At 41.8% G+C, this 15,246-nt stretch overlaps 1 protein-coding gene across 2 annotated transcripts in view; it reads left to right on the top strand.

The window, feature by feature from the left end:
• Nucleotides 1-15,246, top strand: part of drp2 (dystrophin related protein 2) — a 104,599-nt gene that overhangs the window by 72,694 nt on the left and 16,659 nt on the right. For both annotated transcript variants that reach the window (XM_085789432.1, XM_085789433.1), the window contains exons 10-18: nucleotides 1,497-1,558; nucleotides 2,123-2,197; nucleotides 3,614-3,815; nucleotides 6,841-6,926; nucleotides 9,118-9,275; nucleotides 11,455-11,621; nucleotides 12,246-12,357; nucleotides 13,243-13,379; nucleotides 14,932-14,997. In XM_085789432.1, coding sequence (XP_085645558.1) covers nucleotides 1,497-1,558; nucleotides 2,123-2,197; nucleotides 3,614-3,815; nucleotides 6,841-6,926; nucleotides 9,118-9,275; nucleotides 11,455-11,621; nucleotides 12,246-12,357; nucleotides 13,243-13,379; nucleotides 14,932-14,997 — 1,065 coding nt within the window. The remainder of the gene's footprint in view (nucleotides 1-1,496; nucleotides 1,559-2,122; nucleotides 2,198-3,613; nucleotides 3,816-6,840; nucleotides 6,927-9,117; nucleotides 9,276-11,454; nucleotides 11,622-12,245; nucleotides 12,358-13,242; nucleotides 13,380-14,931; nucleotides 14,998-15,246) is intronic.

A 15,246-nucleotide genomic window follows, 5' to 3' on the forward strand; every position in this document is an offset into this window, starting at 1 on the left:
ATTGCAACCAATTGCATTTCTATCAAGGGCAAACAGATTATTTATAATAACTCGACATCCTACAGTTTCCACAAAAATTCAAATAAAACCTGTAATCTTTCTGTCTGTGCCATTATTCTCGTAGCTCGTGACGCGACTGATCTCAGCCTGCAAAGCTACTAGATGTTTTATTAGCATGAGTAGATTCGTCAGAGTAGAATTTAATGTATCATCTCTTCTTTAAGCACAGTTTGAGTTTCAAAGCTGTTTCTTCTGCCCAAACATTTGTACAGATATCTGATTCAGAGAAGAACTCTATTGAGCTGCCGTGAACCCTATTTGCCTGAGCTGATCTGTTCATCTATTTGCCTCATCAATACTATTTCACCTCTTTGAACTCTGTGTGTGTGTACTGTAGGGGTAGGTGTCTTGTTATACCCTAGAGGATGGTACCTTTATGTGTGCAGTTTTATGACTGTACAGTACAAGCTTTTGTATAGTTCATTCCTCTGCTGACCTTGAGTATTTATTTTCTTAATCATTTGCGATAAAACCTCTTGGGTCTCGTTTTAGTCGGCTAGTCGGTTCTTTATAGGCGACATTACTGTACCAGTAGGGGTGGGAGTTGTATCTGAGTAGCACTCCACTGGGTACCAATCAATGAGAGCTTGCGCAGGTAAAACAATGAGTGCTGTCCTAAAAGGCCCCTGGGTCCTGGCAGACTTCCTGCTATGGGGATTCTCAGTCATTTTGCTGCGCTTGTCATTTTTTTATTGGATCTATTTTTTCATGGTACAGTCACTGAATGAGCCCATAGAGCTGTAGTGTAATGTGAATGTGATGTAAATATATGTTTTTCAATGTGCTATTGATATGCAGTGCTATAAAAGAAGGACACTGTAGATCTGTAAAGAAAAAAGAAAATGAATAAGAAGTATAAAAATCAATACTAAATAGAAAATGTGGACATATATAAAAGAAGAAAGAATAAAAATTGCTTTTACCTATTAATTTTGCTTTCACCCTATTGTTCTCAGTAGCAATTGAAAAAAGCAAATCAACAATTCCTTTATTGGGGAAAAGTAAAATGAATCGATGACATTCAAAAGCAATACATTTTTAATAATTTATCCTTTTTGTCATTCGCTCATTTATTTTGTTATTCTTTTACAGATTAGTTCTTTTTATGCCATTCCTGTAACTCCATGTAGCGGAGCAGCAGTGAGAAGTCACTTTGATGCCTGAACCTGACTCCTTTATCATGTTGCCATATGTCTGCTCTTTAAAGGGCTTGAAATCTCTTGTAGACATTGTCCGCCCTATCCTGCGCTCTCATTTTTCTCCTTCTCTCTCACATAGTCCCCTCTGATCTCACTCCTTTTACCGTCTTGTCACACCTGCCTGTCTCTGCTCCCTCCGCTCATTTGTGCTCCATTTTTACCTTGATCTTTCTGGCCTGAAAACGTGCACCTCCTCTCTTGCCAGCTTCACGAACTCCTCTGCCTTTTGTCTCCCAGCCATCAAGCTCAGACGACATGCTGGGACCATCCAAAGATGACAGAACTCTACCAAGCGCTCGGTGAGTAAGGAGACAATTAAAGCGTCCTCTGAGTCTTGCACCCTAAGCCCTAGACCCCTACCGGGTCCCAGCAGCATCAGGAGCATCAGCAGCATCAGCAGCACGGCACCACTGGGCCTTGTCACAGCTCGTTAAGGTCCCTGTATTTCAAACACCTAAGGGACTACATCGCTACTGTCATTAACCTACGAGGCCCAATTTGCTGGCGCTGTGATTGCTTTTCGCTTAGCCTTTAATTAATTGTGATTAAACGACATCATGTGTTTTACTGTTAATCTGATCTGACACTGGGAGCTTTCAGGGGAGATATACACGCTGTTGCATTGCACACGCCTGCACATGCATACGCACGCACGCACACACACACACATGCAGATAACATTAGTAACACAGTACACTCCTAATGACTTCTGCAATGGTGTGATAAACAAGGAGGGGAGATAGTGATGTCTAATTCCTCAATGACCGAGTAGAGTGGTGTAGGATGGGTTTGTTTTCTCTCATCTTTTTATTGCTCTAATCTCTCTCTATCACTCTCTCTCTCTCTCTCCCAACCTCCATTAGCGGATCTGAACAACATCAAGTTCTCAGCATACAGAACAGCCATGAAGCTGCGACGGGTTCAGAAGGCTCTGAGGTGTATGTATGGAGTTTCATTGACGGTATTTTCTGTTTCCAGTACGGAAATGGGCTGGTTAAGTGATATGCTGTTATCCTGCGCCATCAGTAATCTGCTATGACAGGCTCTCTTCGGGAATTAGATATAACGATTAGTTGTGGCACACTTCTTTATTCGGTTGTCAAAGGGGCCACTACTCCCCTCTGCACGAAATGGAGTTGAAAATATTCTCGGTCTTCTCCGTTACTACTGTATGAGATTTGAAATCCAGTGATCAAAAGTATTGATGAACCCCAAGAGCTACTAGAACCACTCAACCACTGGATTCCTGTTTCATTTTCATCAGGGCCTGGATCATTGGTTTGCTAGGTAATTAGAGCTATTAATCGGTCCATTTGAGTTACAAAAAAGAAGACAATTAGTTTTTGCCGCTTGGTTGAGGTTTGAATGTGTGCCCCATCAGGGTCACAGCACTTGTTATATCCTACACGGGTCAGACACTTACTTTCTGCCTACCTCACATTTGTATCGCTCTCACTTTTTCACTATACCTCAAACTTGGCCTTTCTGTCTCGGCCTCTGTGCTTTTGACACCTTAATCTAATCCATCTTTCATCACCCGCAGTGCTCCAACTCGCTGACCCCAGATGAGCCCATATTGGCCATATTGTCCGCCCTCGTTCCTTTTTTCCCTTCTCTGCCTTCCCTCTTTTTCTCTCTGCAACCCTTCACCCTCTCTCTCTTCCTTCCTTCATTCGCCAGGTTTCTGTAATAAAAACTCAGCCTACATAGTCACGGTCCACCGTGAAAAAACCTCTTTCAATGACTCCCCTTCTTTCTTTTTTTTCTTTTTTTCTTTCTTTCTCTTCCCCGCTGTCTTATCTCACTCTCTTCTGGTCTACTAGTTGATATTGTTCCAGAATTTAATTGCCAGGCTGCCTTGATAACCACAGAGTTCTCACTCTGTCTCTCTGCACACTTTGTGAATGATTGAGCAGCGCTGCATAAGAGCCCATCAGAAATACATTTTTAGGTGATTCCCTTCCAACCCTGAGAATACTCCTCTTATCTCCTCTCTCTGTTCTACCTCATTATCGTGCTATCCAATTATACCTGGCATCAACGGACACCCTTTTAGCTCCACTCCAAGGGATGGGCCATCAAATTAGTTTAGAAGAGCGAAATCAAATTTGTGTCACTGCTCTTGAAACATCTGGTCGAGCTTAAGTGGGCAAAAAGGGTGAATAGGCACCTCTGTCGCTCATGCTCTTATTTAATGGGGTGAGGAGGTCGATCCTACAATGTGTGTGTATTTGTGTGTCGAAAATGAATGTGCATATTAATCTTAGTGTTGTTAGCCATCAGTATGCTTTGGTGCTTTATCAGTTATAGGCATCACGTCATAAATTAATAAAGGAACTTGTATGTGTTTTCAGTGGATTTAGTGGCGCTCAGCAGCCTGGTGGAGGTGTTTCGGGAGCAGGAGCTGCAGCAGGCGGAGCATGTGATGGACGTGGTGGATGTGATTCACGGTCTGACGGCTCTGTACGAGCGGCTGGAGGAGGAGAGGTCCATCCTGGTCAACATCCCACTCTGCGCTGACATGTGTCTCAACTGGCTGCTCAACGTGTACGACAGGTGGGTAAGCTGGTATCTGATGTTTCCCTCTTGACGTAAAATCTACTCATTTCGAAAGCTCAAGGATCAAATCATTTTTTAAACAGCACAGCTTACTGTACATGTAGTGAGTCTGATCGAGTTTGTGCAACTTGAGTATTCGTTTTAAGTTGTGTTTCTTGCCATGACATGACAAATTTTAGTCCAATATGGTTTAACTACTTGCTGTGGACTTAGATGGCCACTTAAAGGATAATTGTTCCAATTTTACACATCAGAGTCTACAACTCTTTAGGAGTATTGCTTCATCTGTGGAAGTGGAAGTTGTATAAAGCCCCAGAGAGAGAGCTGTTCAGAGGAAGGGACGCCACTTGTGTCAGCTTCGGTTGCTGCAAGATGGACTTTTGACTTGTAATATTATGCTGTTTTTGTTTGTTAGGTCTTTGTTGTAAATAACACATTGAAAAGAAAAGACTACAGGAAACAAAGAAAATGAAAAACATGTCAGAGAGTGAAACGAAATGAGTTTGCCAGACGACTCAAGCTGCTCATCTGAAGCTAGAAGCAGCTTGAACCTTGAGGCCACATTAGCCTCATACACATTCAAATCACAGTCTAAAATGTCAGCATAGCACTGTGGGAATGTAAACACTAGATTATGACAAGGAAGGAGAATGTGTGGAAAAAGAAAAAGAAAAAGAAAATATCTCTGGCTCTGCTCCATCAGTTTTGCTACTTTCTGAGTAGTAACAGTTCATTGTGAGTCTGATGTGAAGTTGGTGGAAAATCAGCTTTTCGTGAGATTTCATACCAATGCCTGGTGCACATAAATATAAAGATCCATTAGTGCCACATACTACACTGTATTTTTCTCTCTCTGTTTATCTCTCAGTTTTCTTGCATTTAGGCTTGTAGCCAACACTAGGAGCAGCGATCTGTGATTGGAAGGGATTTTACTATATTTAGTATAGGTATTCACCCGCAGTGAATCAGTATTGGTCATGTTTTTATTACTATGATATGACTGATGTTGTAAATCTGAACTGTAACCTTCCCTCCGGTGGTTTGTACTCCTATTTTCTTATTTAATACTTAATGAACATTAAATCTCTCAGGAAGACCATTAAATACTAGAAATGTCGTGTAAGTTATCGTCTATGGCTATGATGATGTATGGCATGATGGGCCGGTATCATGTTTAGAAATGCTGCAGAGCCAGTTTTAGCACTGCTAAGACCTCCGTCATTTTATATTCGGTCATAAGAAACAGCGTGAATATAAATAATGAAGCATTAGAAATATACATGCCACATACACGCACGCAGTGCATAATGAACATATTTGTGATCTCATGCTACTATAAACCATTACGATAAAAGTTGTTTTGAACAAATCCTCAGAGTCCTAGAACAGAGGTCTGTCTGCAGATTGATGTAACCAGTTCAATAGCTTGTTGTACACATATCTGTAAAGAGCCTCAGCATGGCTAAAGCTCCAATAACAATGTCCAGGCCGAGGGCCAATCATCCCTTCTGAGACACAACGGAAACAAATCCTCTTTCACACTAAAATTCTCCCCAGCTTTGCTCCTGATTGACTATTTTTCTGCCATCTTCAAAAAGCAAGCACCAAGCACAGGCACAAAAATACAGGAGTACACCCACGAGTGCTGTAAATGCGGTTGGTAGCTCTTAACTACTTGCTCCTAATGAGAGACAATCAGAGACTTTACCCTCTGCATATATTTCAGTAATTGCTTTTTGTTTCCCAATAAATTGCAGCAGTGAATCTGAATGAGGTGTGTGTTTGTGTGTTCAATTTCATGTGTGTGTTTGTTTATGCCAGTGGATATGCATTACTGTATATTACCATGTGTGCGTGCACATATGTTTGTGTGTATGTGTGTGTGTGTGTGTGTGTGTGTCCTCCAGAGGCATGTCACACTACCAGGCTTTGCGGGAGTGACGTGTCCCCTGAGGGACAGCGCAGGGGTGCATATTGAAGATGGCATGCGGCACACTGCAGAAAGTGTGTGTGAAAGGTGCTGACAGCCAGTCGTCCCCACGCACTCTCCAGCTCCTCTGGACCCGCACCAGCCCTGATTATGTCAGAGAAGCCGCAGTAATGCTCTCCTCATGCCTTCTCACGCTTCTCCATGTGACTCCAATATTCTGGACTCTAATGATCTGGCCTGAGTAATGTTTCACTTCATCGTGTTTTGACCTGTGGGTGAATTAAAAAACACAGTCTCTAATTTGCTTTTGAAGACATTCAAAGCAACATTCAGCTCTGGAAATCCCACTCACTCTTTTAATTCAATTTTATACTTCACTGATCTGATGTTCTCAGATGAATGTGATGTTATTGATTTCTCACTTAATGATTCAAATGTTAATTCGATAAGCCTGTGGTTTCTTCCAATGCAGTTCAGCTCAGCACTAAATGTCTCCTGGCTGTTTTGGCACCGGAGCTGCGAAATCCTCACAGGCACAGTGACGACGCGTTTGCCTCTCAAATCCACCCTTTCCACAGCTACTTCCACTCATGTCCCTTTTTATTTCAAGCTAGAACAGTTTTTAGATACAGGTCACGGCACAACAGCCTCCATCTCATTGACTTAGCTATTCGCCAGTCATCAGACACTTTACTTAGCTGAGGAAACACACGAATGTAGGATATGTGTGTGTTATTCAAGAGTTTCTGTGTAATATGTAAACATGTATACTTGCCTGTAAGTGAAATTGTGACATTGGAGTGTATATGTATGTTTTATATTGCTCTTCTGGGCATAAACCCGTGAACACAGCACTTCATCAAGTTCCTTTAGTTCCTCTGGATGTGCTCTAATACAATTTCACACTGTTGCACCGACCTAATCTGTACTGCTTTGACCCACAAAATCCCGCTACACTTTGTCCCTCCCAGCGGGGCTCAGCCGTCCTATGAATGTATTACCACGACACAGTGTACTGTGATTTTGGAATAATTCATCATTCAATAATTCTAACCTCGTAACCCCGCTTTTTCCCCCTCTCTTCTTGTCCAGCGCTCGAAACGGCAAAATGCGAGTGCTCAGCTTCAAGATGGGATTGGTGAGCCTGTGCAACGCAGACGTCCAGGAGAAGTACAAATGTGAGTCTGATGCTTTCTCATGTGCCTAATGCATCTCCTCATCTGCAAACAATGAGCCAAAACAAAACGGCCATGATTTCCAGTATTACATAAAGACATCCACTTAGTCTAATGGAGGAAATGACTCTGCTGCCATAATGGAGAAAGCTTTCTTTACTTCTACAAAGTACTCTAGGGCCCTTAAAAGGATTGCTTGCCAAAGACACCATTCATGAACACTCTCGTTCTATCGCTCCCACTCTCATTTTTCTATACAAGTCAACTAGCAAAAAGCTAAGTCCCCTGTCTCTTCTCCTTTTTTTTGAATTGTGCTGTCACATTTTATTAGTGCACCGCCTCAGTCTGGGATATGTTTTTACTCATCTATTGTAACTCCAGTTTACAAGTCATCCTGCTAATATCCTGTAAATATAAGGCTGATGATGGCTGGACCTGGAACAGCTTGTAGTTCAAACACGATTTTAGGCAACCCATGCCAGGATTATTCATGCTTGGTACACCATCTGTGTCAGCTTTGAAAGACTGAAAGATAGCTGATCTCCCTTCAGTTGAATGGTCCCTGAGGTGATTCAGTCCTCCTTTTCCTCTTTTTCTGTGTTCAGGTAGACATGTGGTGGCCTTAACAGTTTGTCTTTTTCTCCGAATGATTACATTTTTTTTGTCAGCACCAGACGTCAATGGAATAATATTTGCAAATAAATCTGCAGCATTTGCATCAACCCACTTTGAGATACAGATGGTGGGTATTCATTCCATCATTGCCAGTCTTTGGCTGAACTTCAGAAAAGAAATATGCTTGTCATCACTTGTCGCTACTGTTCCAAAAAGTAGTGTAATTACTTTAATTATATTGCTTTTGTGATGTTATAGCCACATGATGGTAATGTCTGTTTTCCAGCTTTGGTCCAGACAGACGTAGCCTATGCTATTATTGGGTGGATTTCATGTGTGCAGTACTTTGACCAAATATCAGCAAAGTGAAATTCATATCAACTCTTTCTTGGATTATGCTTAATTCTAATTAGCCATTAACGTACTAACATGCAAAACTAAGAAGGGGACCATGGTTAACTTTACACCTTGTAAATGTTTTAGCACTGTGGCATTCTATCATATCATGTTAGCATCCTGGCACTGACTAAGTTTACCTGGCTGCAGCTCATAGACTGTACCTAAAAATATATATTATTGATTATGATTATCATGATTCTGATGATATCAGTGTTTTCCCTCTGTAGTAACACACTTCTCAGGACTATCTTGCCAAAACTGTTTATGTTCACCAAAAGCTTTCAAAAAAAAAATACAGTAGTTTCATATAAGTAACAAAGTATATTAAAGCCTTCACAAACAAACTTAGCAATGTGTCAGTCAAAAATTTTAAGTTTATATTTCAAATTTTACAATAGGGATTTGTGTCTCCCCAAAGCACTCTACTTTTGTGTCAAAGACAGCACAGCATGAACATTTAAGATTCCAAACACGCTGCAGCTGTAGTTAGGAGGACTATATACGGGAGGCTGTTTGGCATGCAGGGGTTAAGGCCAAGTATTGTCCCTGTAGGGTTGAAGAAATACACAGGGAAAGGGAAACATGGGATACTAACACTGGCATTGTGCAGCACCCACACGCGCTTGTCAGCATTCATCCCCACAGCGACAGGCTGACTCCTAGCAAGCCTAGTAAAGGCCTCATTGAGAACCTGACACGACTCCACTTAGACAGCTCTTTCATCTCCAAGCAAACCAGCCAGACCATTTATCGTGATTCTGTCTGTGTCTATAAGTCACTAAAGTGAGTTTTATTCTGCAAAACTGAGTTTGGTAAGCCTGTTGTTAAAAAATTGATGAAAACCCAATGTCTTGCTGCTGTATTGACATAATAAGCATATACTTTTTATGTCCATGCCAAAGCTATTATTTTGCAAAACCATCTTCTATAAATTATTTGAATGTCTTGAACAATATTCATTATTTACATTTTGAAAGGTCCAGTGCGCATAGCAGTACATACAATTGCTCTAAATCAACATATGTAGATGTGAAGGAAAAATGCAGATGTAATGATAATACAAATGCAAATGACATTTTTTCATGCATACGAATGTGGTTGACGATCAACACTGCTGCACTCACTGTTGCATAATCAGATTAGTTACTGCATAATTGATGCATAACTATATTTTCTGCAGACTTATTCCGTCAGGTGTCTGGTCCGGGGGGTTTGACAGACCAGCGTCACCTCAGCATGCTGCTCCACGAAGCCATCCAGATCCCCCGCCAGTTGGGTGAAGTTGCCGCTTTTGGGGGCAGCAATGTGGAGCCAAGCGTCCGTAGCTGTTTCCGCATGGTAAGGAAACAGTCAAATACATTTATATCACGCCTAAATACACTCACAGATACAGGCAACGGTGCAGGCACAGTTTGCATAGTTTGTTAGGCATATGCACAATGAAAACCAACTTATCATTGCTATTACAGTACAGTAGACTGATTTATCTCAAACCTGCTAATCTAATTATTAATTTATTAATGTGTAGAAAAGTAAAGTGTAACCTCTAGATAACCAGAACAGACCTTATCTGTGCCAAGACAGTGTTACAAATACAGATACTGAAAAAGCCCAAACTTTAGGAATGATTTGCTTAATCAAACATTTGTTTTTGGAATTTTCCCAGGCAAGGCATCAGGAAGCTGTCAGCTCTGAGAGGCCTGTTGTGTTTCACTGACATAAGCATAGTTTAACTTTTCCCACAGAGGAAGAAGTTAAATGCATCGTCTCAGGAAATGGAGAAGTTATAATTATTTCACCTAAGGAAGCACTAACTGCCTTACAAACATTACATCACATCAATATTGCATTGCATTGCTTTTAATGCACATAAAAATACAGTCAGTGGTAGATAATGCATGATGTTATTAACTATATGTAGACTGTAGGTAAAATGCAAGAGGTTTAATTGGGAGGGTTGCACATAAGATATGGAATATATTGGAATATTGATATGATGAAGTGAGGTCACAGAGTGCAGCAGTGCACAGCGCAACAGCTAATGAGGAGACATGTTCAAAGCATTAATTAATTTATCTTTCCCTCCTTCGCTTGTTCTAAATGTGTCTGAACTTGAACATTTGCCGCAGGTTTGCGGGAACTTTATCATGTGACATTCAATTTGCAATGGCAGATAATTACTGAGTTGTTAGGGCACTACTTTTTTTTGTGAGATGGCCTATGCAAAGCCTTTTAATTCACTCATTTTCAGGGCAGATACTAATGATATACACTCTATTCTGGCCCATGCTGGCTGATTAAAATCAATGCCTTTCTGGATTTGTTCCATGTCAGGACATAGCTGTAGATGAAATATATATGTATTGTGAATTGAGGGGGGGGTATAGCTCTGAAATGAGTGGCATCAGTTTTTAGAGATGTGACCACAGCAGCTGCTGCCACCTCCCAAGGATATTGACAGTTTGACTCTGCTGGCAGCAGGTGAGATGAAATCGACTTGAGACAGAATATGCAGAGTAAGGTAGTTATGCAGCGCAGTGTGATATTGCTGAAGGTGTTATGAGATGTGCAGAGGTTATTGGGACAAAGTCAACTGGCAGAATAACTCAGCATCTTGTAAATAGGTGAGAGGCATTCTACATTGATTCTCGATTCACAAACATGTGCTGTTCAGTGGATATGTGGTGCACAAAGTTTTGATGGACAACTGAATGTTTACCACATTAGTTTTCCAATGATGTTTGAAGCAGCCCATCTGCTCAGTGTGCTGCTTTGTGATGCAGCAGCATACTCAGCATAGCCAGAGCCAGTTCCAGGTGTTCGATATGCAAGGGGCTGCGATTTGACCTCCCACATGGAGCGATGCTGGCTACTCCTCCAGCAGGGAGAAGCTCCTTCATCCCCTAGAGACTGTACACCTCTGTACACCATCACAGTCTGTATGATCCGTATGCACACGCGCACACACACACATTTATTATGCTACTCTGCTTGAGCGGTGGAGGAAGCCCCAGGGAAATCAACCTCTTAATGCATCTCTGATGCAGACTTAATGAGAATTTAGCACATCACGGATTTTCAGCGCTTGGCGAGTCATTCTTTTATTAGGTTGACTTCCTTTTTATCCCACTTTCTGGAATTCTCAACAAGGTGCCTCCGGAGAGACGGACTGCGAGCAGACGCACAAACACATACAGTATACACAAAGACGCACAGGTTTGTGTCTGCTGTGTTTTAGCTTCATAGATGTTTTAGCAGTTCCATAAAAGCAAGAGATACCCCACTGTGCAGTACACCTTCGTTCACCCTCTTTCTTTCACTTATCTTTTGTATTCTCTTTGATTCCATGTTTTTTTTTTATAGTAGCTCACTGCAGGAGAACCAAGAGAAAGGAAAGGAAGCACACCTTCTCCTCTCATTACTCTATGTACCTGTCCTGCCTTGGTCTATATTTGGGTTGTTTACAGTCTCCTGCGCTCCCCACCCACCCATCCACCCACCCACCTTCCCTTCCCAGGCCCCAGGGAAACCTGCCATTGAGGTGTCTCACTTCTTGGAGTGGATGAGCCTGGAGCCCCAGTCGATGGTTTGGCTGCCTGTCCTCCACCGTGTGGCCGCTGCGGAGTCGACCAAGCACCAAGCCAAATGCTACATTTGCAAACAGTGTCCCATCAAGGGCTTCAGGTGGGTATGACACACATGCAGATAACTTCACCAAAGAGGTTTAAAGCAACACAATGTGACATGCCTGGTTGAGAAATTGAACTATTGTGACATCAAATGGAATTAAGGGAAAAGTACAAATCAAAAGATTCATCATTGTTAAATACACATAGACATAAACATATAAACAAAGAGTAAAAATAGTTTATGTATATTTGGAATTTGATTGAAAAAACTTTTTGAGCCATATTTACAGCAAAGAAGTGCGAAACTTCTGGGGATATTTAAAAGTGAAAGAGAGAAGCAAATAAATCCATGTTGATAGTGGCAGCTGGTGTTTTCTGTTTTCATTATATACAAGAAGCGAAAAATAAAAATGGCTCGTTGGAGATGTTGAAGCTAAGAAAACATGTGGCTGTAATAGAGTACAGCCCTGTCTGGGGCAGAGGGTGACAGCATGCACGCAGGCAAGCATACAAATTCAATACACTCAAACAAACACACTCACACACACACACACACACACACACACACACACACACACACACACACACACACACACTACTCCATCTGTGGGTCTCTGATATCTCTGTCTGTTCTCTTGCAAACATCAGTTCACCCTCTCTGTTATATTGATCTTGACAGGTATCGCAGTTTGAAGCAGTTCAATGTGGACATCTGCCAGACATGTTTTCTAACCGGCCGCACTACTAAGGGAAAGAAGCTGCACTACCCCATCATGGAGTACTACACCCCAGTAAGACTAACGTCATATAGCACTTAGGCTGAAGACAGACTCAAGGCTCCAGGGACAAATAGTACTTATAATAGAGTAGTAGTACTTTGCTGTACTCAAAATATACTGTCATCTCCAGATTCCTGCTGCCAGGGATAGATCAGCCACCACTGGAGTGTGAGCTCTCCATCATCTATACCTCTATCAAGTATACTGTTACATTATGCTAATATTGCTTCATCCAGGTCTATAGTATGCAGAGATTGAGTACCACTCAGCAGTAACATCCTCTCTGGCTACATAGTGTACACATAAAGTGCAATTTGGAGCACATGTTGCACACAATCAGAGCCTTGAGTGACTGCATGCACAATCTCTGAAGTCGAGTTAATTCCAGAGAAGTAGCTGTAGCACTATGGCTAGAGTGCTGAAATGTACTGAGATGGTGCCAGATTTAATCTCTAATCAATTCCAAGCTGTAAATATTTGGCAAAGGGCCAGCTGCACAATGATTTTCCTTTTCACTGGACAATATTTTACATTTGCTGGATACAGTTTTTCAGAATGGCTAGGCAGGCAGGCACCCATAGATTTATGCTGAGATAGAGACGACGGAGCTGGAGAGCAGGAGGGAGAGAAGAGAGGGACGATTTTGAAACGGCACGGCAGAAACTGTGTGAGAAAAACAGATGGAAAAATAAATTAGTAAAGTTAAAATAAGACAAACCATCCCTGAGACAGAATGGACAAATTTTAGATGTGGCCAATTTGCAGCATTTCTAAAAATTGTAGTGTTGTAATTTGTCTCCCACCCATCCACACCCCACTTTCTCCACCACTGTCTCACCCCTCCTAAACCCGCCCCGCGCCAACCACCCCTCCCTCGACTTCTAAATCACGCTCCAGACAACCTCGGGAGAGAAGATGAGGGACTTTGCCAAGACTCTGAAGAATAAGTTCAGATCGAAGCAGTACTTCACTAAGCATCCTCAGAGGGGTTACCTGCCTGTGCAGTCTGTGCTGGAGGCCGAGAGCGCCGAGACGTGAGTCCCACACGTAAACACTCGAACACAGTCGTCTCTCTGTCTCTGCTGGAGCCCGCATCTCTCACTTACACACATAAAAAACCCTGCTGTTGTCGGCTAATTATCATGCTCTGACAATTTAGGGCGCTTTGACTCGCGGAGATGGGTTAAAGGGACGGCTCTGTGTTTAGAATTAACATAATGTTATTCCTGTGATCTCACTCTGGGTCAGATGCTGTGTTCACATGAGCGAGTCTGAGCCACAGGGAAAAACAAGAACGATGAGACGAACCCATGAGATCATCAAGTAGCATCGCTCAGGGTGATGATAGTAGCTACCAAGATTTAGCATGATTGTGGGTCGATGTTTTGTCTGATTGTGTCACTGAGGTCACCTTTTATAACCTCAACAAAACATTACACGAGTCTGTGAGTTGATCTCTCCACCTACTGACACAGCAGAGATGAGACTCCAGCACTTGAAGAAGCAATATGAAGACTGTAAAAGCCCTGCAATCAAAATGTATTATTAAAAGGCAAAGAACTTACAATGCAGAGTGACTTGTTTGATATTGTAATGCTAATATCTTTTTTGGACTGTTATTCCTCCTTATGCATTAATGCATTAGGAGCTTGTAACTGGTGGAAACTAGTTTTGAATTTGTCACTGTTTTACACTGTTTGTCATGACAGTGGTGCTAGACCTATAGGTTTTATGCATTGATTTATTCTGACAAATATTGTTACTTTTACCACTTTAATGTCTGTTGAATTGAACAACCTGAGAAGGGAATGTGACACTTTAGTTGATCATCTGTTTAAAATGAATTTACATTACATCGTTTGCACAGATTTGACCAGCGGACCGTTTGTGCTTATTCGCCCCAAATAGCAAATGCACTGAAATGTATCTATAGGTGTTATCAAGCTAGAAATGGATGTACTGCCTGTGTCTGTCTGAGTGAGCCTCTGTGTTTGTTGTTTCCCTTCAGCTTTTCCCCCTTTTTTCTCTCTCATCTCTTTATGTTCATATAGCAGATTGATATCGCCCTGGGATGTGTGTTGACTTTTTGCTCAAAGTAAAACATTTTCAAGTTGCGCCAGCCTATCTTCACATCTTTCCATTTGCTTTGTTTGCAATCACACTGCTTGTGAAATTAGCTTCTCCCTCTTGGGTACAGAGTCTTCACTATGAAGGATCACAGGCCAAAAATGTTGGGAGCCAGGGACTTTAATCAGTGAAATCACATCAGATATTTATGATCATATGTTTTATCTGTAAACTCTGAATCTGCAAAGTAACTTCAGTCATATGAGATAAATGAAGTAAGAAATGCAATGTTTCCTTGTGAAATACAGCAGAGGTCTAAAATAAAATAGTAAAGTATATTGATATTGCGGAATTCACTGAATCTCTCCTTTTCTTGTCCTAACGGGAACATTTTGGGCAAATAAATCTCTTCTTCTGTATTATAACAATATGTTCTGCTTTCCTGCAGCCACACATTCACTCTTTCAGAGTGTTAAAATGCCGTCCTGAAGTATTGACGTTGTTCTCTTTTGTTCCCAGGCCGTGCTCCTCACCCAAGCTACCCCATGCAGACACACACAGCAGGATTGAGCATTATGCCAGCAGGTACGTGGCTCACTGTGCTGCGCTATATATCAAATAATTACAACAAAAAACTCTCCGTCTTTCACTTTCCTCCTATCAAATCACACCCTCCCTCTTCTTTATACTCATTCCACCCCTGCTTCCATTTCTACTCCTCCCCCTCTTTGTCTGCTCCCTCACCCTGTAGTCCACCACCGCACACTGATTGAAGTATTGATTCGGCTGCACGGTGCACTGTACTCCAAACAGGGCAGAGACTGTACTGCCCAG

This window comes from Trachurus japonicus, chromosome 10 (assembly GCF_045865225.1).
Source record: "Trachurus japonicus isolate A0001 chromosome 10, Traja_1.0".
In the NCBI taxonomy this organism is placed as follows: Eukaryota; Metazoa; Chordata; class Actinopteri; order Carangiformes; family Carangidae; genus Trachurus; species Trachurus japonicus.